The sequence below is a fragment of the Salvelinus fontinalis genome, chromosome 34, assembly GCF_029448725.1.
Source record: "Salvelinus fontinalis isolate EN_2023a chromosome 34, ASM2944872v1, whole genome shotgun sequence".
In the NCBI taxonomy this organism is placed as follows: Eukaryota; Metazoa; Chordata; class Actinopteri; order Salmoniformes; family Salmonidae; genus Salvelinus; species Salvelinus fontinalis.
The window spans coordinates 24,855,216-24,879,999 of NC_074698.1; the positions used below are offsets into that span (position 1 = coordinate 24,855,216).

Sequence of the window (24,784 nt, forward strand, 5' to 3'; positions counted from 1 at the left end):
AATGCAATGGGTATCCCAAAGGCCACATCTGATACATTGATCCTTACATTCGCCACAAGTAGTCATAGACAAGAGAAGGCACAGACGAATAGTTTTTTAAATCCTATAGCTACCTGTATGTAGTAGGCACATCCAACAGAAAAAATGTTAATATATTTTTAGTCGGTGACTTTTGTATTTTGACTGAGTTGACTATTCCGTTTATTTTCGTGTATCTGGATGGAGTATGAGGAAAGTGCTGACTTCGAATGACGAAATGTATTCGCAAAGACTGATGGAGTGCAGGCGAGGCTTTCAGGTTTGTTACGCGATGGCCGCTCGTTTAACATTATTTTGTTTTAGGACATAAACAAATAGTTCGTGAAATATTACGCTTTGTATGGTAACTACACAGCACCGGGAAAGTATCGACATTGTTAGAACTGAGCTATCGTGCCCACTGGCAAAAACGGAGTTATCTTTTCAGTTTGATACTCAGTGTTTTTCCCCGTTCGTCCTAGGCCTAGGTTCACTTGAGCGGCGGGTTGGTAGTTTCGGATGAAACGGGCAATCGGTTTGAGAGAGGCAGGTTCGGTTAGGCGAGTGAATGACGATTAGCAAGCTAACTTAGGTCGATCTTTGCATCGTTGTACAGAAATAATATTTTGAATAACCACTTTAAAATTTATGAAACTTAACTAGCTAGTTGGGATTTGAATAGCTACCTAGGTAACAAGCTAACTTGTTAAATTAAACTGAGTATGGTAGCAGCTAACGCTAGCTACACATGCTAATCTAGTTTATATATAGCTAGTTAGTTAAGGTGATCCGAAGTATATAACTAACGTTTCAATAAGCTACCGTAGTTATCTAAATCATAACTAGCGGGTTGAAAATAGTGGAATCCTATCAAAACACAGCTAGCTAGCGTGTGACGTTGTCATTGTTTTGACAGCAGCACCAGGCTGGAGCGAGTTTACAGTATGCCAGAGGTAGGTTACCAATGACAAGAACTGACGTTTGATGCTACATTGATGTGACCTGTTTTATCAAAGAAGGTTTTCTAAAACATGTTTTATTTAACCAAATACGAGTATGTAGCTAGCGTCATGTATACTTGTGCCTGTTATGAGGATACAAAATTATGGAAACGTTAGTGCCAGAACACTTAATTCAGTTGCATCTCCCACTTCACTCTTCCAGTTATAGCATGGATCCAGACAGTGAGCCGGATACACAACGAGCTCTCAGTTTGCAATGGAAGAGCTATAAGCTCGTCCAAGACCCAGCCATCCGGAGGGTTAACAACAAAATATACCGATATGATGGGGTGCATTTCAGTGTGCCGGTTGGTATTGTTTTTACATACCTTTTAATTTTTTTTTGGAGTAGGGTTGTTGTACATGTCCTGAATTGTAACATGAGCCTTTGACTTTTACTTGTCATCTCTCCAGGACTCGGGGTTCCCCCCAGTGGGAGATTTGCGGGACCCTCGACCTCGTAGAATCTGGTCCAGGCACACAGAGATGACTCTGCCAGTACCCAAGTTCAAAGTTAGGACCCTAACTAACTTGCTGACTCATCATACACTCACACCAGCCTCACTCTCTAAAAGCTGCACTGTAGCATGCTATCTCTAATTTTCTTATTTTGTTCCCAAAGCTGGATGAGTTCTACGTGGGCCCCATTCCCCTCAAGGAGGTGACCTTCGCTCGCCTCAATGACAACATCAAGGAACCCTTCCTGGCTGAGATGTGCGCAAAGTTTGGAGAGGTGGAGGAGATGGAGATATTGTTTCACCCCAAGACCCGTAAGCACCTGGGCCTGGCCCGCGTGCTCTTCACCAGCACCAGGGGGGCGAAGGACACGGTCAAACACCTGCACAACACCTCCGTCATGGGTAACATCATTCACGCTCAGCTGGACATCAAAGGTATGACATGGATTCATGGCTTAATATCTATGTTTGATTTGATGTAAAAATCTATTTTGTATAAAAATAACTTCTATTGCAATTACTATTGAAGTATAGAGGTGTTTTATGGGGACATAATTGTTGTCACATTTGAATTTTGTGAAGATATTAGCTACATCCTTGTCTTATGGGTATGTTTGTGTGTATCTGCAGGCCAGCAGAGGCAGAAGTATTATGACCTGATAGTGAGTGGCTCCTACACGCCCCAGACTGTGCCCACAGGAGGCAAGGCCCTGACAGAGCGGTTCCAGCCCCCAGCGCCAACACAACCAGACACGGTACACTCACGAAGGGCTCATCACAACCATCCTACTGACAGTTTCATGGAGGATTTACCTTTATGGTCCATCATTCTTGAGAGGCTTTCATAAATTTCTACTGTGTAATGTTTTTTACTTTCTCTGTCTAATTCTCCCATCTTCCTGTTCCTCTCTCTCTTTGTAGTCGTCAGATATCAGGCGGAGACTGTCCTCTGAGATAGCTGGCCTGGCTGTGGGCTTGGCTGCAGGGGTACCGGCTCTCACCCCTGGGAGCACCACCCCCTGCTCTGTGGACACAGGCTTCAGTGAGCAGCGTCTAGACACGACCCCCTCCTCCATGGGGGGGCCCTACACCCCAGGCTCCTCCGCTTCCTCGCAGGGAGGAGGAACGCCCTACACCCCTCGCTCTGTCTCACAGGACTCGGGCTACGCTGTTGCCAGGTCAGTATTGGGGAGAATGCATAGTAGCTCAGTTGTTCATTTATCCAAAACTGTGTTTGTCATTCCAAAAAGATATACACATTTCTCTTTATTAGGATAGTAATAGTCAATGTGGTAACTTGTGTTATATATAAACCCTCTATGAACCCTCTTTCTCCTTTTGTTTCTTAGACAAGTTGGATACAGTGCTGGCCCATTGACCAGTGGCTACCCTCCCCAGGACATGCTTCCCTCCTCCTCCTGCTCCTCCTCTACCGTCTCCTCCTCAGTCGGGGCATACAAAGCTCCCCGGTACTCGGAGGACCCCCATGCACCCCCTCAAGACCCCTACCAAAGGTGTCGCCCCACATACCCCCCTACCGGCCCTTTCCGTCCTAACGAGCCCCCGCTCTACCCCACATACCCAAACACTGGAGGGGCTGGACAGCACATGGCACACCACCCTGCAATGCCTCCCCCACCTCTTGCACCCCAGTACGAGCAGCCTCCTCTGGCAGACCGGGACAGAGAGAGGGACAGAGAGCGGGACAGGGACTCAGGAGGGCGGTACGGTGCCAGTGGGATTGGCTCTAGAAGGTCATCTTACCAGGAGGCCAACTCTTCCTCCAAGTATTCCCACCACTCGCATCACTCAGAGAGGGAGAGGGGCTACAGACGGGACAGCCTGGGCTCCAGAGAACACGGCAGACACCGTAACCACCACTCACACAATCACAGCAGCAGTAGTAGCAGTAGTAGTAGCAGCAGCCGGCGACGGAGCAGCCACGACCGAGACAGCAGGGAGAGGGACAGAGACAGCGACTACTCAAACAGCTCTGACCCCAGATTCAACTCCAACTCCCACCGCTCCTCCTCCAACAGCCTGTCCCCGCCTCCATCTGCCTACCCCTCCTACTCCTCCTCCAAAGACCAACCCCCTCCCCACAACCCCTCTGTCTCCTCCCGCCTAGAGCCCTCCTCAGTGTATCGTGCCCAGCCTAGTGGTGCTGGTTCTGGGGAGAGGGGGTCTGTGTCTGACAAGGACCCCCGATCCCACCACACCCCTCTGCCGCCCCCTCCACCACCTCCCCTCCCCCCTGCCTCTGTGATAGCGGCGGCTGTAGCAGAGACGCTCAGCACTCTTGACTTTGGCCAGGAGAGCCCAGTCAGAGAGGAGACGTGGACCAAGCCCAAACGCCAGCCCACCACCCCACCTCCCCCTCCTCAGCATCCCTCCACCCCTCCCTCTTCTCCACCCCACTCCTCCATCGCTTCCTCCTCCACTTCACCCTCCTCCACCTCCCTCCCACACCATCTCCCCTCCTCCACTTCCCTCTCCCCACCCCCCCAGCGAGACTCCTCCTCCCCGGAGCCAGATTCCACCAATGAGAGCCTGCCATTTGTCTACCACAGCAGCAGCTTAGACTCTCGTATTGAGATGCTCCTGAAAGAGCAGAAAGCTAAGTTCTCCTTCCTGCCCTCCGATGAAGATGAGGAAGAGGACAGGAAGGACGAAAGGCAGAGAGAGAAGGTGGCAGCAGCAGGAGAGGGAGGAGCAGGGAAGGGAGGATCAGCAGGCGAGGGCAGGAGCAATAAGCAGAGGGAGCAGGATGGAGAGAAAGACAGGCGGAGGAGACAAGGAGGAGATGGTGGAGGCCAGCAGAGGAGGAAAGGAGAGAGGGATAGAGACGGCCGTAGAGGGAGGAAGCAGAAAACGGGGGGAGAGGGGAGGAAGAGTCCCACTGTAGTAGCACAAGCTACCCCCTCCTCCTCCACCTTCTCTCCACGCGTCCCCACCACAGATGACCATACTAGTCTCCATGGAACAGGACCTCTGCAGGAGGAGACAGCCCAACCTGAGCCTATTGATCCAAGGACCAGACAAGGGGCACAGACACCCCCCTACAACGGAAAGAGTCAGGTAAGAACATCTTACAGATTGTATGGAAACGTTGGTGTATTAGCGGGGATTGTCAGTTGATGCAAAAGTGTGGGAAATTTGTGAATTCTCTCTTTCCTTCCTGCAGTCATCCCCTCATTCCTCTGGGGAAGACATGGAGATCTCCGACGAGGATGAAGAACACACCATTACAGCAGTGACCACCCACCACGCCACTCCTTCCTCCGTCTCTTCTCCATCTTCATCCCAGGCCCCCCTGCCCTCCCAGACAGACCCCTCTGCCTCCCCCACTGACCCAACACAGCACTTTGGCACGTCCATGCCTGCTCCACCCATCCCCTCTTACCCCCCTCACCTCCCTCCCCCGGGCTTTTCCCTGCAGCCCCCTCCACCCCCCTGCATCCCCCCACCGCTGGGCCACATGGAGCTGCACTCTGAGTACCCTCCTCCCATGCCCCCACACATGTATGACTATGCCAGCAGTATGGAGCTTATGAACCAGTACAGTGGCGGAGCCCCCATGTCCTTCCAGATGCAGACCCAGATGCTGAGTCGGCTGCACCAGCTGAGGATGTCCTCTAATGGCACCGCTGCCCCTGGCGACGCCCCCCCTTCAGACTACTACCACTCCATGCCCCCTCCCCCACACACCCACCACCCCTACATGGACCAAGAAGGGGGTGGCTATGAGCAGGACCAGCACTACATGCCCCCCCACATGCCCTACGCCTACCCTGGCCCCTCTCAGATGCCCCACCACCACGCCATCCCCCCTCCACACACGGGCTGGGCCCCGCATGTCTTACCCGAACACTACGCGTACCACACCCCTCCGCCCTATGGGACTATGCCTCCTGTGGGGGGAGAGGCCCAGTACGGGGCGGAGGGGGACCCCCAAATGCCCCTGCTAACAGAGAACCCCCACGAGGCCACAGTGCAGCTGGTGCTGGCCACCCTCATCCAGGAGATGAAGAGCATCATGCAGAGGGACCTCAACCGCAAGATGGTGGAGAACATCGCCTTTGGAACCTTTGACGAGTGGTGGGAGCGCAAGGAGACCAAAGCCAAGGTAAGAGAGTGGAACAACATGTTCAGAAAGCACAGAAAAAATGCCCTATACTACATATCTGGTTTGAGGAGTTAGTGAGGTTACTTTGGTCAACCCTTGAGTTCAACTCGGGATAACTGGTACCATGAAAGTGACTCACCCTTCAGCCTGGTACTTTTCTATGGCAACGAATCCTTCAGAACTAACCTGCAGGCTAACTTAGGGCTAAGTCCATTTATCCTGAATGAAGTGTCTGCCATGAGTTGAGGACCAAATGAATCCGATTCCCTCCCTCTCCCTCCCTCCATCATCCCCCTCATTTTATTAATCAAATGGTGTTTTGTATGTTAAACATAAATGTTAAAATACCTATCGCATTACAATTAGTAATGACAGAATGCATTTGAAACTTGACGCACAATTAAAATGTGTCACTTTCTCACCCGTGGATTGATGTTTCAGTATTGTCTCGACGAGTTTGTTGTTCGATTAGCGACGTGCGACATGCAAGCGCAGTTACAAGCCTGCTAGAGTTAGCGGCAGGCGGACAAGCAATATCCACCCTTGTATTACGGATGAAATCTGAGCTGGAATGTGAAGCTAACTGAAGCTGGCTAGCTTCTGAAAACCCTGAGTAGATCTAGCTTGCATCGTAGTATACCCATCTGGTCAATTTAAATGGGTTTCTGATTTCTGTTTTTTAAGTCATACATGGTTTTCCTGTTATTTTTTATTTTTTTATTCATTATTTGATTTGCTGTGATACCCATTGGCTTTTGTAAATCCACATCTGTCCTCCCTCCCCAGCCGTTCCAGACCATGGTTCGGGGTGTGGCTGCAGTGAGGGACGAGGACAAGAAGGAGGAGAACAAGGCCAGCAGCAAGCCCCGGGAGCCCCTCATGTCTCTGGTGGACTGGGCCAAGAGTGGAGGAATGGAAGGCTTCTCACTGAGAGGGGCGCTACGACTTCCCTCATTCAAGGTAAACAAGTACACAGAGGCAGCAGTTGGAACTGGGGAATTGTCAGTTACTGATACATACATGTTTGTACTGTGCATAGGAAATAGAGATGGATTAGTACTGTACATGTATAGACATTACACTAATACATGTTCATGTATAGACATTACACTAATACATGTTCATGTATAGACATTACACTAATACATGTTCATGTATATAGACATTACACTAATACATGTTCATGTATATAGACATTACAATAATACATGTACATGTATAGACATTACAATAATACATGTTCATGTATAGACATTACATTAATACATGTTCATGTATAGACATTACACTAATACATGTTCATGTATAGACATTACACTAATACATGTTCATGTATAGACATTACACTAATACATGTTCATGTATAGACATTACACTAATACATGTTCATGTATAGACATTACACTAATACATGTTCATGTATAGACATTACACTAATACATGTTCATGTATATAGACATTACACTAATACATGTTCATGTATAGACATTACACTAATACATGTTCATGTATAGACATTACACAAATACATGTTCATGTATAGACATTACACTAATACATGTTCGTGTATATAGACATTACACTAATACATGTTCGTGTATATAGACATTACACTAATACATGTTCGTGTATATAGACATTACACTAATACATGTTCGTGTATATAGACATTACACTAATACATGTTCATGTATATAGACATTACACTAATACATGTTCATGTATATAGACATTACACTAATACATGTTCATGTATATAGACATTACACTAATACATGTTCATGTATATAGACATTACACTAATACATGTTCATGTATATAGACATTACACTAATACATGTTCATGTATATAGACATTACACTAATACATGTTCATGTATATAGACATTACACTAATACATGTTCATGTATATAGACATTACACTAATACATGTTCATGTATATAGACATTACACTAATACATGTTCGTGTATATAGACATTACACTAATACATGTTCGTGTATATAGACATTACACTAATACATGTTCGTGTATATAGACATTACACTAATACATGTTCGTGTATATAGACATTACACTAATACATGTTCGTGTATATAGACATTACACTAATACATGTTCGTGTATATAGACATTACACTAATGCATGTTCGTGTATATAGACATTACACTAATGCATGTTCGTGTATATAGACATTACACTAATGCATGTTCGTGTATATAGACATTACACTAATACATGTTCATGTATATAGACATTACACTAATGCATGTATATAGACATTACACTAATGCATGTTCGTGTATATAGACATTACACTAATGCATGTGTATAGACATTACACTAATGCATGTTCGTGTATATAGACATTACACTAATGCATGTTCGTGTATATAGACATTACACTAATACATGTTCGTGTATATAGACATTACACTAATACATGTTCGTGTATATAGACATTACACTAATACATGTTCGTGTATATAGACATTACACTAATACATGTTCGTGTATATAGACATTACACTAATACATGTTCGTGTATATAGACATTACACTAATGCATGTTCGTGTATATAGACATTACACTAATGCATGTTCGTGTATATAGACATTACACTAATGCATGTTCGTGTATATAGACATTACACTAATACATGTTCATGTATATAGACATTACACTAATGCATGTATATAGACATTACACTAATGCATGTTCGTGTATATAGACATTACACTAATGCATGTGTATAGACATTACACTAATGCATGTTCGTGTATATAGACATTACACTAATGCATGTTCGTGTATATAGACATTACACTAATGCATGTTCGTGTATATAGACATTACACTAATGCATGTATATAGACATTACACTAATGCATGTATATAGACATTACACTAATGCATGTTCGTGTATATAGACATTACACTAATGCATGTGTATAGACATTACACTAATGCATGTTCGTGTATATAGACATTACACTAATGCATGTTCGTGTATATAGACATTACACTAATGCATGTATATAGACATTACACTAATGCATGTTCGTGTATATAGACATTACACTAATGCATGTATATAGACATTACACTAATGCATGTTCGTGTATATAGACATTACACTAATGCATGTATATAGACATTACACTAATGCATGTATATAGACATTACACTAATGCATGTTCGTGTATATAGACATTACACTAATGCATGTTCGTGTATATAGACATTACACTAATGCATGTTCGTGTATATAGACATTACACTAATGCGTGTATATAGACATTACACTAATGCATGTTCGTGTATATAGACATTACACTAATGCATGTCTATAGACATTACACTAATGCATGTTCATGTATATAGACATTACACTAATGCATGTCTATAGACATTACACTAATGCATGTTCGTGTATATAGACATTACACTAATGCATGTATATAGACATTACACTAATGCATGTTCGTGTATATAGACATTACACTAATGCATGTTCGTGTATATAGACATTACACTAATACATGTATAGACATTACACTAATGCATGTTCATGTATATAGACATTACACTAATGCTTGTTCATGTATATAGACATTACACTAATACATGTGTATAGACATTACACTAATACATGTTCATGTATATAGACATTACACTAATGCATGTTCATGTATATAGACATTACACTAATGCATGTTCATGTATAGACATTACACTAATGCATGTTCATGTATAGACATTACACTAATGCATGTTCATGTATATAGACATTACACTAATGCATGTTCATGTATAGACATTACACTAATGCATGTGTATAGACATTACACTAATACATGTTCATGTATATAGACATTACACTAATGCATGTTCATGTATATAGACATTACACTAATGCATGTTCATGTATAGACATTACACTAATGCATGTATATAGACATTACACTAATACATGTTCATGTATATAGACATTACACTAATGCATGTTCATGTATATAGACATTACACTAATGCATGTTCATGTATAGACATTACACTAATGCATGTATATAGACATTACACTAATACATGTTCATGTATAGACATTACACTAATACATGTTCATGTATATAGACATTACACTAATACATGTTCATGTATATAGACATTACACTAATACATGTTCATGTATATAGACATTACACTAATACATGTTCGTGTATATAGACATTACACTAATACATGTGTATAGACATTACACTAATGCGTGTATATAGACATTACACTAATGCATGTTCGTGTATATAGACATTACACTAATGCATGTCTATAGACATTACACTAATGCATGTTCATGTATATAGACATTACACTAATGCATGTCTATAGACATTACACTAATGCATGTTCGTGTATATAGACATTACACTAATGCATGTATATAGACATTACACTAATGCATGTTCGTGTATATAGACATTACACTAATGCATGTTCGTGTATATAGACATTACACTAATACATGTATAGACATTACACTAATGCATGTTCATGTATATAGACATTACACTAATGCTTGTTCATGTATATAGACATTACACTAATACATGTGTATAGACATTACACTAATACATGTTCATGTATATAGACATTACACTAATGCATGTTCATGTATATAGACATTACACTAATGCATGTTCGTGTGTATAGACATTACACTAATACATGTTCATGTATAGACATTACACTAATGCATGTTCGTGTGTATAGACATTACACTAATACATGTTCATGTATAGACATTACACTAATGCATGTTCATGTATATAGACATTACACTAATGCATGTTCATGTATAGACATTACACTAATGCATGTATATAGACATTACACTAATACATGTTCATGTATAGACATTACACTAATACATGTTCATGTATATAGACATTACACTAATACATGTTCATGTATATAGACATTACACTAATACATGTTCATGTATATAGACATTACACTAATACATGTTCGTGTATATAGACATTACACTAATGCATGTGTATAGACATTACACTAATACATGTTCATGTATATAGACATTACACTAATACATGTTCGTGTATATAGACATTACACTAATACATGTTCGTGTATATAGACATTACACTAATGCATGTGTATAGACATTACACTAATACATGTTCGTGTATATAGACATTACACTAATACATGTATAGACATTACACTAATGCATGTTCATGTATATAGACATTACACTAATACATGTTCGTGTATATAGACATTACACTAATGCATGTGTATAGACATTACACTAATACATGTTCATGTATAGACATTACACTAATACATGTTCATGTATATAGACATTACACTAATACATGTTCATGTATATAGACATTACACTAATACATGTTCGTGTATATAGACATTACACTAATACATGTTCGTGTATATAGACATTACACTAATGCATGTTCATGTATATAGACATTACACTAATGCATGTTCATGTATATAGACATTACACTAATACATGTATATAGACATTACACTAATGCATGTATATAGACATTACACTAATGCATGTATATAGACATTACACTAATGCATGTATATAGACATTACACTAATACATGTATATAGACATTACACTAATGCATGTATATAGACATTACACTAATGCATGTTCATGTATATAGACATTACACTAATGCATGTTCATGTATATAGACATTACACTAATGCATGTTCATGTATATAGACATTACACTAATGCATGTGTATAGACATTACACTAATGCATGTTCATGTATATAGACATTACACTAATGCTTGTTCATGTATATAGACATTACACTAATGCATGTTCATGTATATAGACATTACACTAATGCATGTGTATAGACATTACACTAATGCATGTTCATGTATATAGACATTACACTAATGCATGTTCATGTATATAGACATTACACTAATGCATGTTCATGTATATAGACATTACACTAATACATGTTCATGTATATAGACATTACACTAATACATGTTCATGTATAGACATTACACTAATACATGTTCATGTATAGACATTACACTAATGCATGTTCGTGTATATAGACATTACACTAATGCATGTTCGTGTATATAGACATTACACTAATACATGTTCGTGTATATAGACATTACACTAATACATGTTCGTGTATATAGACATTACACTAATACATGTATAGACATTACACTAATGCATGTTCGTGTATATAGACATTACACTAATACATGTATAGACATTACACTAATGCATGTTCGTGTATATAGACATTACACTAATGCATGTTCGTGTATATAGACATTACACTAATACATGTTCGTGTATATAGACATTACACTAATACATGTTCGTGTATATAGACATTACACTAATACATGTATAGACATTACACTAATGCATGTTCGTGTATATAGACATTACACTAATACATGTTCGTGTATATAGACATTACACTAATACATGTATAGACATTACACTAATGCATGTTCGTGTATATAGACATTACACTAATGCATGTTCGTGTATATAGACATTACACTAATACATGTTCATGTATATAGACATTACACTAATGCATGTTCATGTATATAGACATTACACTAATACATGTATATAGACATTACACTAATGCATGTATATAGACATTACACTAATGCATGTATATAGACATTACACTAATACATGTTCATGTATATAGACATTACACTAATGCATGTTCATGTATATAGACATTACACTAATACATGTATATAGACATTACACTAATGCATGTATATAGACATTACACTAATGCATGTATATAGACATTACACTAATACATGTTCATGTATATAGACATTACACTAATACATGTATAGACATTACACTAATGCATGTATATAGACATTACACTAATACATGTTCATGTATATAGACATTACACTAATGCATGTTCGTGTATATAGACATTACACTAATGCATGTATATAGACATTACACTAATACATGTTCGTGTATATAGACATTACACTAATGCATGTTCATGTATATAGACATTACACTAATGCATGTTCATGTATATAGACATTACACTAATGCATGTTCATGTATATAGACATTACACTAATGCATGTTCATGTATATAGACATTACACTAATACATGTTCATGTATAGACATTACACTAATACATGTATATAGACATTACACTAATACATGTTCATGTATATAGACATTACACTAATACATGTATATAGACATTACACTAATACATGTTCATGTATATAGACATTACACTAATGCATGTTCATGTATATAGACATTACACTAATACATGTATATAGACATTACACTAATGCATGTATATAGACATTACACTAATGCATGTATATAGACATTACACTAATACATGTTCATGTATATAGACATTACACTAATGCATGTTCATGTATATAGACATTACACTAATACATGTATATAGACATTACACTAATGCATGTATATAGACATTACACTAATGCATGTATATAGACATTACACTAATACATGTTCATGTATATAGACATTACACTAATACATGTATAGACATTACACTAATGCATGTATATAGACATTACACTAATACATGTTCATGTATATAGACATTACACTAATGCATGTTCGTGTATATAGACATTACACTAATGCATGTATATAGACATTACACTAATACATGTTCGTGTATATAGACATTACACTAATGCATGTTCATGTATATAGACATTACACTAATGCATGTTCATGTATATAGACATTACACTAATGCATGTTCATGTATATAGACATTACACTAATGCATGTTCATGTATATAGACATTACACTAATGCATGTTCATGTATATAGACATTACACTAATACATGTTCATGTATAGACATTACACTAATGCATGTTCATGTATATAGACATTACACTAATACATGTATATAGACATTACACTAATACATGTATATAGACATTACACTAATACATGTTCATGTATATAGACATTACACTAATACATGTTCGTGTATATAGACATTACACTAATACATGTATATAGACATTACACTAATACATGTATATAGACATTACACTAATACATGTATAAAGACATTACACTAATACATGTATATAGACATTACACTAATACATGTATATAGACATTACACTAATACATGTATATAGACATTACACTAATACATGTTCATGTATATAGACATTACACTAATACATGTATATAGACATTACACTAATGCATGTTCATGTATAGACATTACACTAATGCATGTTCATGTATAGACATTACACTAATACATGTATATAGACATTACACTAATACATGTATATAGACATTACACTAATACATGTATATAGACATTACACTAATACATGTATATAGACATTACACTAATACATGTATATAGACATTACACTAATACATGTATATAGACATTACACTAATACATGTATATAGACATTACACTAATACATGTATATAGACATTACACTAATACATGTATATAGACATTACACTAATACATGTATATAGACATTACACTAATACATGTATATAGACATTACACTAATACATGTATATAGACATTACACTAATACATGTATATAGACATTACACTAATGCATGTATATAGACATTACACTAATGCATGTATATAGACATTACACTAATGCATGTATATAGACATTACACTAATACATGTTCGTGTATATAGACATTACACTAATACATGTTCGTGTATATAGACATTACACTAATACATGTTCGTGTATAGACATTACACTAATACATGTTCATGTATATAGACATTACACTAATACATGTTCATGTATATAGACATTACACTAATACATGTTCATGTATATAGACATTACACTAATACATGTTCATGTATATAGACATTACTCCAATGTATCCATCCATTCACTTCGGGATTTTTTCCACCATAACTTATCATGATATTAACTGTGTGTATTGTGTCCAGGTGAAGAGGAAAGAACCTCTGGAGCTAGCAGAGGTAGGAGAGATGAAGAGACCCAAGACACCGCCAGAGGATGACGACGAAGGTGAGCTTTTCATCAATGACCCCCTCCTTTGGGAATCCCTTTGGGGATTTGTCACCGACTGTCTTTGTGTTTCCTATGTTTGCTCACCTTCTCTCACCTTCTCCCCCCAGACTCGTACCATGACAAGGGTCTAGAGGGAAGAATGGCAGATGGGGAGGGCCACAGGGCTGAGAGGGACAGCAGGCGGAGGAAGAAGAAGACGAGAAGTCGGAAACCTTGGGACCTGGACAGCGAAGGAGAAGAGACTTCTGACGGTTCTTCTTCAGATAAGGTGTGTGCATGTGCAAGGGATAATTTAGCATGAAAATGTTTCTCCACATAATAAAGTTTATCTTATCTCAAAAATTGAATAAATGGCTACAGAAACAATAATGCAGGATTCTTCTAATCAGTTGATGATTTCCGCAAGCAGTACATACTGTCAGTGTTGTTGTATTTCCCCATAGTGCTGGCTAGATGGCAGCATTTCACTGTATACCTCTTCATACTCTGCTGTACTTTGGCTTCATTGACTTGGGTTGAACCTGAGACACTGTTGTATATTATCACAAACTGTGTCCTTCTGTTCCTCTCTGTAGGAGGACGAGGAGGAGGGAAGTGACAAGGGGTCAGAAGGTAAATCTAGCATTCTTCATGTTATCCTTATTGAAGCCAATGTGCCCCCCTCACAGGCTTTCTTATCTACCTTTTCCATCATACCATCTTATCATCTCTCACTTCCTCTCACTTCTTTCTTCAGATGAGGCCTTGAGTGTGGACAGCGATGATGAGAGCCTCTCCTCATCCACAGAGAGTTCTTCCTCCTCAACATCATCATCCTCCTCTTCCTCTGAAGACGAAGAGGAAGGAGAGCAGGCCGGCAGTGGACTGGACACCATGGATGAGTCTACGATGGACAGCACAGCTCTGGATACAGAGAAGGGGGATGACCGGTACGTTTTGAACAGTGTTCCTGATTTTGAATATACCTGTATATAAGTATCCAAAATGTTTTCTATATATTTTCTATGGAAGTGTCTTTATTGAAACTTGATTTGTTGCTCAATGTGTGTCTGGGTTGATACTGACCATTCCACTTGTTGTGCACTCCAGAGAAAAGTCTGCAGCTGCCGTTCCAAAAGCACCGCTCAGCGCCGAGATCAAAGCTGGTTAGTCACACATTTAGTTTCTCTGTTACTGATGTTCATTTCCATGGCAAGTGCCAATGTTGTTTTTCACCTGATTCATAATTCAAATATGTGCCCATATCTCAGAAATTGCTGCCAGCAAGAAGGATTCATCAACACTCAGCTCAAACGCTCGTCCTCCAGCCCCCCGCCCCTCCTCCCCAATTGTCATTGTGCCTCCTCTCAAGAAGCGAAGGAAGACCGTCTCGTTCTCTACCAGGGAGAGCGACTACAAACCCCACCTTCCAACGGTCCCCTTGTCCCCACCTCCCTCCACTGCCTCTCCTCTCTTGTCCCACATGAAATCTCACCTTCCAGACTCCATTTTCATCGCCTCCACACCTGGAACCACCCCCTCCAAGACTCTCTCACTCCTCCCCTTTGCCTCCAAACCAGGCGAAGGCAATGCCCTCTCTCCCTCCCCTGTTCTCACTGTTCCCTCGTCTGTACGCCCAGAAGACTCAAAAAAGAGCCCTGTCCCTCTGGTGTCCCCCCCAATCACCCCCACCAAGTCCCCCAACAAACGGGGGGCCTCCCCCAAATCCCCTGCTCCAGTGTGGGTGTGTCGCACCGTGCAGAACCTCCCCCTGGACCACGCCTCGATGGTCAAGATGGCCTTCGAGGAGGCCCCGCCCCCTGTCACAAAGGGCCGGGGCAGGGGACGCCCCAGGACTGTCAGCCTGTCGACCCCCACCCCTCTCCCCTCCTTCCACACCCTCAGAGAGGAGGAGGAGGAGGAGGGACTGCAGAGGCTGAGACTCAGTGAGCAGCTAGGAGCATCCAGCCTGCTACAGCTGGGTTCGGCCCCCACGGTTGATCTGTCTGTCCTGGCTGATGTGGCCCTGAAGCTGGACCCAGACGCTGGAGACTCAGAGGAGACGGAGACGTCAGACGAGGCAGAGGAGCAAAAGATGGAGGAGGAGATGCTCCTCTCTCCCAAAGCCCTACCCCTGGTTATGGACCCACAGGGCCTGTCTGCCCTGCAGGAACACAACTATTCCAAAGCCCCCTTCCACCTCATCCCTGCCCAAAAGAGGAGTGTCTCCAAACAGGAGCCTGGGGTGCTCCTCCCTGCAGACTTCAACCATCACGCCATCTCTGGGGTGCTGGAAGCTCCTGAGGAGGTCATAGGGGAACCCCTGCCCTCTAGGGAGAAACACCAGGCTGAGTGTCTGTCTGGCATGGGGCTGCTGTGTGAGGATGGAGACATGGCCAAGGCCTTTGTGCTGACACCTCTCACCCCATCAGCCAAGAGGAAGGGAATGGCGGCGAGGGGCAGCGAACTGGAGGAGATGGGGAAAGAGAAGAACAAGAAGAGGAGGAGGAAAGAGAAGGAAAATCTGGAGTTGCAGCAAATGAAAAAGCAGAAGGAACATCAGACCAAGAAACAGAAGAGGAAACTAGAGGTGTGAGGTTTTGTGGGTTTGTGCTTGAGTCAAGTGTCACAACTAAGAAGTGTTGAGCATGGTGCGTCAACATGTAAAGATAGGGTGTTGCTCAACCACAACTTACATTTACTGTAACTTTGTTGTCTTAAAATGACATGCAAAGCAACGTCTTTCCTCAATTGCACAAAGTTTCACAGCTTGACAGTTACATGGCCAAATTGTCATGTAAATATATATTAATAATGTCCAACAAATTACTACTAAATTACAGTCTAATCTAGAAAGTCCCATCCTATGGCCTGTATTGACCAGTATTTAAGAACCTGTTACAGGCTAATTTTAGTTCCTGAGTTGACTTCTTCCACTCTCCTTGTTCCTGTCCCTCTCCCACTCTCTCCCTCTTCCTGTCCCCGTTTCCTGTCAGGAGGTGGACCTGGAGGAGGATGTGGACGTGGAGCAGCTGGAGCCGGGTGAGCTGTCTAACACAGAGGACGAGGAAGATGAAGAGTGGGATGATGTGAGGAAGAGCGAGCGCCTCTTCCTCCAGGAGGCCGGGTTGACTTCGTCGCAGCGTTGGCCCAAGCCCATCCCTGCCCCGGAGCCCGTCACGTTTGACCAGCGCAGCGAGTTTGAGCAGATGACCATCCTGTATGACATCTGGAACTCTGGTCTAGACATGGAGGACATGACGCTGCTGAAGACGACCTACGAGAAGCTGCTGCAGGACGACCACAGCACCGACTGGCTCAACGACACACACTGGGTCCACCACACTGATATCCTTTACCTCTGGCAGGGCAGGGGGTTTGGAATGAGGGTTAGAAGCCCTGCTTGTGGTTTAGGATCTTCCATGTGTTGATGCCTCTTATGAACAGTTGAGCTGTGTTTTAAGTAATGTACCGGTTTGTGGAAGTCAGTGGAGGCTTCTGAGGGGAGGACGGCTCATAATAATGGCTTGAGCGGCGCAAATAGAATGGCATCATTCACCTGGAAACCTTGTGATTGATGTATTTGATACCATTCCACCTATTCTGCTCCAGCCATTACCATAAGCCCATCCTCCCCAATTAAGGTGCCACCAACCTCCTGTGGTGGAAGTAGATGAAATGGTGTGTAATGATGCATGTGTATTAAGATGGACTGGTGTGTGTTCAACAGTAACTGTTGTTAGCCTTAACGTGTGGCCTGCACTTACCAACATCCCTAACCCGCGGCGTAAGAAGAAGAGTGCAGACGGGCAGCTGCGGGAGCACGTGACAGGCTGTGCCAGGAGCGAGGGCTACTACGCCATCAGCAGGAAGGAGAAGGATGTCTACCTGGATCTGGAACTGCCTGAGCAGGCCCTACTGGAGGCTGCCGACTACGACGCCTCTGTACGCACACCTCTCTTTACTATCTCTCTCATTTTTATACTATATATAGTCTCTGGCTTTTCATACAATGGTGTCATGTTGTTGCTTGTCATAGGCTCTGTGGTCACAGGTTTTGTTCCAATAAGATTGATGACCTTTGGTCATTGAATACAGGAAAGTTGGTGAACAAGTAGTGTATTTCTTATTTTAGCATATGCTTCACAATGCTGTAGGAAGTCCCGCAGCGTTTGTCATGCAGATGTATTCAACAGCTTTGCGGCGTCTACTCGAGGCAATGAAAATGAACTCGCTTTACATCAGATTAACTATTTTATTGAGCATTTAGGGCAAAGTGCCTCTGACTCAATAGTATTTAGCTCAAGGCCATGTGATTGTGTGTGTCACTGGCTCAATGTAACTCTCCTTCTGTCCTCCCCCTCAGGGCTCAAACCGGCTGCTGTCCGAGAGACGGTCAGAGCAGCGCCGCCTCCTCAGTGCCATAGGCATCCCTGCAGTCATGGACTCTGACCTGCTCAAACTCAATCAGCTCAAGGTACACAACAGCAGCCTGGAACTGTGTGTACCACTGATATTATCTAACTGCTGTGTTACCTCTGCTCTACAACCACCATGTCATTTCCCATGGGTTTCATTCTGAGAACTTCTGTTACTGTGTAATGAAGACCTTGACCTTTTAAACCCATGCCAGTGTGTTGATAATGAGACTTTGATCCAGGACTATGGTGAAATCTAGAGATACGGGTGATATTGCATTCAATCCGGTTGTCTAGACAAAGCTTGATGAGTTGGTTATTTTAATCAGTTGTGTAGTGCTGGGGGGAGGGCAGGACGGAGTTTGTGAAACCGTGGACTAGAGTAACTAAATGAGTATTGCACCACTATGGCAATAACTCTTGCTTCCTTCCTCAGTTCCGTAAGAAGAAGCTTCGATTTGGCCGCAGTAGGATCCATGAATGGGGCCTGTTCACCATGGAACCCATTGCTGCTGACGAGATGGTCATTGAGTATGTGGGCCAGAATATCAGACAGGTACTGGTCATTGTACTGCTTGAGTGTATGTGTGTAGGGCCATATTGTAGTCTACGTCATTCAGCCGTAGTGTGGCGTCAGCATTAGCAATAGACACATGGCAAACATCAGTGTTTGTCTTTCCTGGGTGTTCAGCTGGCATCATTGTTTGACTGTTTGTGCCCGTTTCTTTGCCAGATGGTGGCTGACAACAGAGAGAAGCGTTATGCCCAGCAGGGCATTGGGAGCAGCTACCTGTTCAGAGTGGACCACGACACCATCATTGATGCTACCAAGTTAGGAAACCTGGCACGCTTCATCAACCACTGCTGCACTGTGAGTCAGCCTATACCTGCACAAGCAAAACAATACAGGATATAACAATGGAGTGAAACAACGTGAAGACTAAATAGAAATACACATATTTCTATCATAGATATTTAGTGACTCTGATACACACACAATGTTCACAGTAACATTGACTGGTAAGATCCTCTTAAGTCGTTTTGTTTTCTTTGAATTACCTATAACTGGTCTCTGTCCTCTTCCTTCCCCAGCCTAACTGCTATGCAAAGGTGATCACCATAGAATCCCAGAAGAAGATTGTGATCTACTCCAAGCAGGCCATTGGCATGAATGAAGAGATTACCTACGACTACAAGTTCCCTCTAGAGGAAAATAAGATTCCCTGTCTGTGTGGAACAGAGAACTGCCGTGGGACGCTCAACTAGATATCACAGCATGACCACTCTCACACTGAGGTGTGGCAGTGCCCCGTTTCAGTCCCTCCTGTCCCCCCTCTACAACCCCCGACTATAACCAAGAACAAAGCCACACCCACCACCAACAGCCCCCTTCCTGGCCCCAAAGCCCACCTGCTCCTCCAGACTGTCAAACAGTTGTCTGTACCATATCCAGAAAACAGAGAGACATGTAACGTTTGCACTGTTCACATGCTTTAATTTACCTGGGGTTATGGTTTATTATCTTAGGGGCTGTGAAACTCTCCTTCCCAGGGGTGTGATTAATAATCGGGCCCCCTCTCCTGTACCCCAAACCCTTGAAATGCAGCAGTAGTCTCCGCTGTAACAGGATTTAATAACTTAGGACCACTTGTTCCCGTTCGATCAAGGGTGGCCACCCCCCCCCCCCCCCGCCAACAGCCTTTCCTTGGAATAGAGAATGCTACAGTAACCTATCAGAACTGGTTTTGTGTCTTGTCTGCCTCCGCACAGATAGGGAGTGGTCCGAAAGCTCCCGCTAACCCAAACTCTCTACCCACACACACACCAATCCGCACATAGACGCACAGGATTTACAAACATATTCAGGGTTTTAAAGGCGCTCGTTCGCAGCGCAGTTTTAGTTACACACTCTAATCCATTGGGACTTCAGTTATGCAAGATTTCCAAACATGAAGATTGTTTGAGCTTTGTCATTTTATAGTATTGCATATTCTTATTCTTGTTCTGATTTAGTTGCGTGAGCTGTAGGTGGGTGTGTGACTCTCCCCTCACCAGTTTGTTTGGATGAGAGACCATAGACTTAAATGCTAAATAAGAACAAATCATTTGTAGATCAAATAGTGTGTGGCGTCACATCAGTTTATCTTTAAAGCTTAAGATGGCTGCTGAGTTTTAGTCTGCAGGTTTATCTCAATTTGGAATGCTTTGTTTGTTCCTTTTACGTTCCCCTTTCTCCATTGTGATGTTGTCCCTCCTCACGTTAGGAAGCAGAGAAAGGACCTGACCCGTGTGTATCTGTGTTAAGAGAATGTATTTTTACGGGAGCGAGTGATTTTATTCCTGTCGTGTGAATGTGCTCTCACTGTCAATTAGAAGTTTTGTGCTATTGAACAACCTGCAAATTCACGTTGTCTGCGCTTTTTGTATGACATGGTCAAGGCACACTGTCAGGAAAACTGTTTCTATGAAATCTCCCTTATTTGGCAAACCATTACAGATAAATCTGTTCAAAAAATGTTTTTAATTTAAATGTAACCTTTACTTAACTAGGCATGTCAGTTATTAAGAACAAATTTTTATTTACAATGATGGCCTACCCGGACGATGCTGGGCCAATTGTGCACCACCCTATGGGACTTCCAATCACGGCCGGATGTGATACAGCCTGTAATCAAACCTGGGACTGTAGTGACGCCTCTTGCACTGAGATGCAGTGCCTTAGACCGCTGCGCCACTCGGGAGCCCAAACATAACTGCCCCATTGACCTCTATACAAGTGTTGAGGTCTGTGTATGTTGGACTTTGTCATTGAGTGTATGTTCTGAATGGTTTTAAAGGGTGAACTTGTGTAGATCAGATCTGGTAAATCTAGTTAAGTCGATCTCGAGGGGTCATTTTTCAATTTATCCATGCTCTCTCAACTCAAGCAGTCGCTGTCACAAGTTTTAATCTTTGATTGAGATGTTTTAAATTTCACAAGGCCCCTCCATTTTCTGTTTCTTCCACAGCAGAAAAGTAATCTATATTTCTTGTTGCAACAGGCGCTTTTCAGTACAAACCAACCCTCTAAACTTTAAAATAAAAAGATGGGAAAAAAGTTCTGACAAATGTACATATTGTAGAGGTGTTTGTTTCTCGTAGAAACACACTGGTTCCAGTCTGTAAATACGTTGTTCCTCTCCTACTTCCCATGAGGAAAACTGTACATACCTTCCATTGTTCTTTTTTGTTTTTCATTTTAATTTGATTTTAATATTATTTGCAATATTTCTCTTGTATTAATGCGTTGGACTCTTTTATTAATGGTGCATTAAAATATTTTTTAATTAAAGTGAAAGCTTAGTTTTTTTAAAGCCTTGGTTGAGTGTCTGGATTTTCCCCTAGCACCTGGGTTGTCTATAGGTGTTATTATATTCACTCTGGCTATCTAATGCGATTTCAGAGCACTCTCGTCCAAGTGTGCCAGAGTGCAGAATAACTGAGGAATTTACGAAAGAGCAACAATGGTTGACTGTCAGTAACCGTCGGCAAAAAAGATAACGTTCCTAGAGAATGAGTTGAAGAAAATGCAATCCTAAATAATGAGATGTGTGAGAATGTAGCTGAACTTCAAAGGTACTCTCGCAGATGGAATCTGAAAATCCAAGGTGTAAAAGATGTAGAGGGAGAGGATATTAGGGAAACAGTCATTAATATCCTGGGAAAGGTGGCTCTGTGCATCAAAGACAGGCTAAGAGACGTGATTGATGTGGTACATCGACTTGGGAAACAAAGATCTGATGGACCCCCTCGCAATATCATCTTGCACTTAACTAAGCGCAATTACAGGGACATCGTCTGGAGAACGGCCAAGGGGAACACGTTTCTGGACGAGAAGAAGCTCTCATGCCGCAGGGTCAGGCTGCCAGGGAGAAACTGTGGCTGCTTATACAGAAGGCACGACAAGAAGGAAAGAAGGCTGGGTTCAAGGGCCCACACGCGTTTATCGAATGATGTATGATTACTGGGTAACTGACATTAACCAAACTGAAACTGAGTACTGCCAAGAGTACAGTTAATGTACTACCACGAATAAATGTACTGTTCGAACTACACTTTATGAACACTTGCCAACTAAAAAAAAAGGAAGTAAATAGATTTGTTATACTGTTAACCACCGCTACCTCAGCTGCGTCCAACAACAATATTGAGGAATACGCTGATTCGGTGAGCGAGTTCATTAGAAATTGCATTAACGATGTCGTACCCACAGCAACGATTAAAACATTCCCAAACCAGAAACCGTGGATTGATGGCAGCATTCGCGTGAAACTGAAAGCGCGAACCACTGCTTTTAACCAGGGCAAGGTGACCGGAAACATGACCAAATACAAACAGTGTAGCTATTCTCTCCGCAAGGCAATCAAACAAGCTAAGTCCCAGTATAGAGACAAAGTAGAGTCGCAATTCAACAGCTCAGACACAAGAGGTATGTGGCAGGGTCTACAGTCAATCACGGATTACAAAAAGAAAACCAGGCCCGTCGCGGACCAGGATGTCTTGCTCCCAGACAGCCTAAATAACTTTTTTGCTCGCTTTGAGGACAATACAGTGCCACTGACACGGCCCGCTACCAAAACCTGCGGGCTCTCCTTCACTGCAGCCGAGGTGAGTAAAACAGTTAAACGTGTTAACCCTCGCAAGGCTGCAGGCCCAGACGGCATTCCCAGCCGCGTCCTCAGAGCATGCGCAGACCAGCTGGCTGGTGTGTTTAAGGACATATTCAATCAATCCTTATCCCAGTCTGCTGTTCCCACCTGCTTCAAGAGGGCCACCATTGTTCCTGTTCCCAAGAAAGCTAAGGTAACTGAGCTAAACGACTACCGCCCCGTAGCACTCACTTCCGTCATCGTAAAGTGCTTTGAGAGACTAGTCAAGGACCATATCACCTCCACCCTACCTGACACCCTAGACCCACTCCAATTTGTTTACCGACCCAATAGGTCCACAGACAAGGACCATATCACCTCCACCCTACCTGACACCCTAGACCCACTCCAATTTGCTTACCGACCCAATAGGTCCACAGACGACGCAATCGCAACCACACTGCACACTGCCCTAACCCATCTGGACAAGAGGAATATCTATGTGAGAATGCTGTTCATCGACTACAGCTCAGCATTTAACACCATAGTACCCTCCAAACTCGTCATCAAGCTCGAGACACTGGGTCTCGACCCCGCCATGTGCAACTGAGTCCTGGACTTCCTGACGGGCCGCCCCCAGGTAGTGAGGGTAGGTAACAACATCTCCACCCCGCTGATCCTCAACACTGGGGCCCCACAAGGGTGCGTTCTGAGCCCTCTCCTGTACTCCCTGTTCACCCACGACTGCGTGGCCATGCACGCCTCCAACTCAATCATCAAGTTTGCGGATGACACTACAGTGGTAGGCTTGATTACCAACAACGACGAGATGGCCTACAGAGAGGAGGTGAGAGCCCTCGGAGTGTGGTGTCAGGAAAATAACCTCACACTCAACGTCAACAAAACAAAGGAGATGATTGTGGACTTCAGGAAACAGCAGAGGGAGCACCCCCCTATCCACATCGACGGGTCAGTAGTGGAGAAGGTGGAAAGTTTTAAGT

General features: G+C 42.3%; 1 protein-coding gene across 2 annotated transcripts; it reads left to right on the top strand.

Annotated features, from left to right (window-relative positions):
- Nucleotides 1-232: 232 nt before the first annotated feature.
- Nucleotides 233-22,486, top strand: LOC129833571 (histone-lysine N-methyltransferase SETD1A-like). 2 transcript variants are annotated; one of them, XM_055898259.1, is made up of 21 exons: nucleotides 233-298; nucleotides 1,183-1,327; nucleotides 1,434-1,532; nucleotides 1,642-1,912; nucleotides 2,108-2,232; nucleotides 2,399-2,655; nucleotides 2,827-4,555; nucleotides 4,662-5,603; nucleotides 6,390-6,563; nucleotides 14,674-14,755; nucleotides 14,866-15,026; nucleotides 15,334-15,370; nucleotides 15,495-15,687; nucleotides 15,848-15,903; nucleotides 16,009-17,327; nucleotides 17,734-18,085; nucleotides 18,501-18,682; nucleotides 19,104-19,214; nucleotides 19,592-19,711; nucleotides 19,889-20,026; nucleotides 20,248-22,486. In XM_055898259.1, exons 2-21 carry the CDS (start codon nucleotides 1,190-1,192, stop codon nucleotides 20,419-20,421), a joined length of 6,660 nt encoding a protein of 2,219 aa, XP_055754234.1. In that variant the 5' UTR covers nucleotides 233-298; nucleotides 1,183-1,189; the 3' UTR covers nucleotides 20,422-22,486. The 2 variants fall into 2 exon arrangements, with proteins under 2 accessions (XP_055754234.1, XP_055754235.1); XM_055898260.1 differs by lacking the exon at nucleotides 233-298 and adding an exon at nucleotides 305-971.
- Nucleotides 22,487-24,784: the final 2,298 nt, after the last annotated feature.

What these genes read in the sequence shown, in the direction of transcription:
- LOC129833571 (XM_055898259.1), top strand. Translation starts at nt 1,190, where the DNA reads ATGGATCCAGACAGTGAGCCGGATACACAACGAGCTCTCAGTTTGCAA. An exon ending in TCGGGCTACGCTGTTGCCAG is followed by an intron (nt 2,656 to 2,826) that starts GTCAGTATTGGG and finishes TTTGTTTCTTAG; the next exon opens with ACAAGTTGGATACAGTGCTG. An exon ending in ACGGTTCTTCTTCAGATAAG is followed by an intron (nt 15,027 to 15,333) that starts GTGTGTGCATGT and finishes TCCTCTCTGTAG; the next exon opens with GAGGACGAGGAGGAGGGAAG.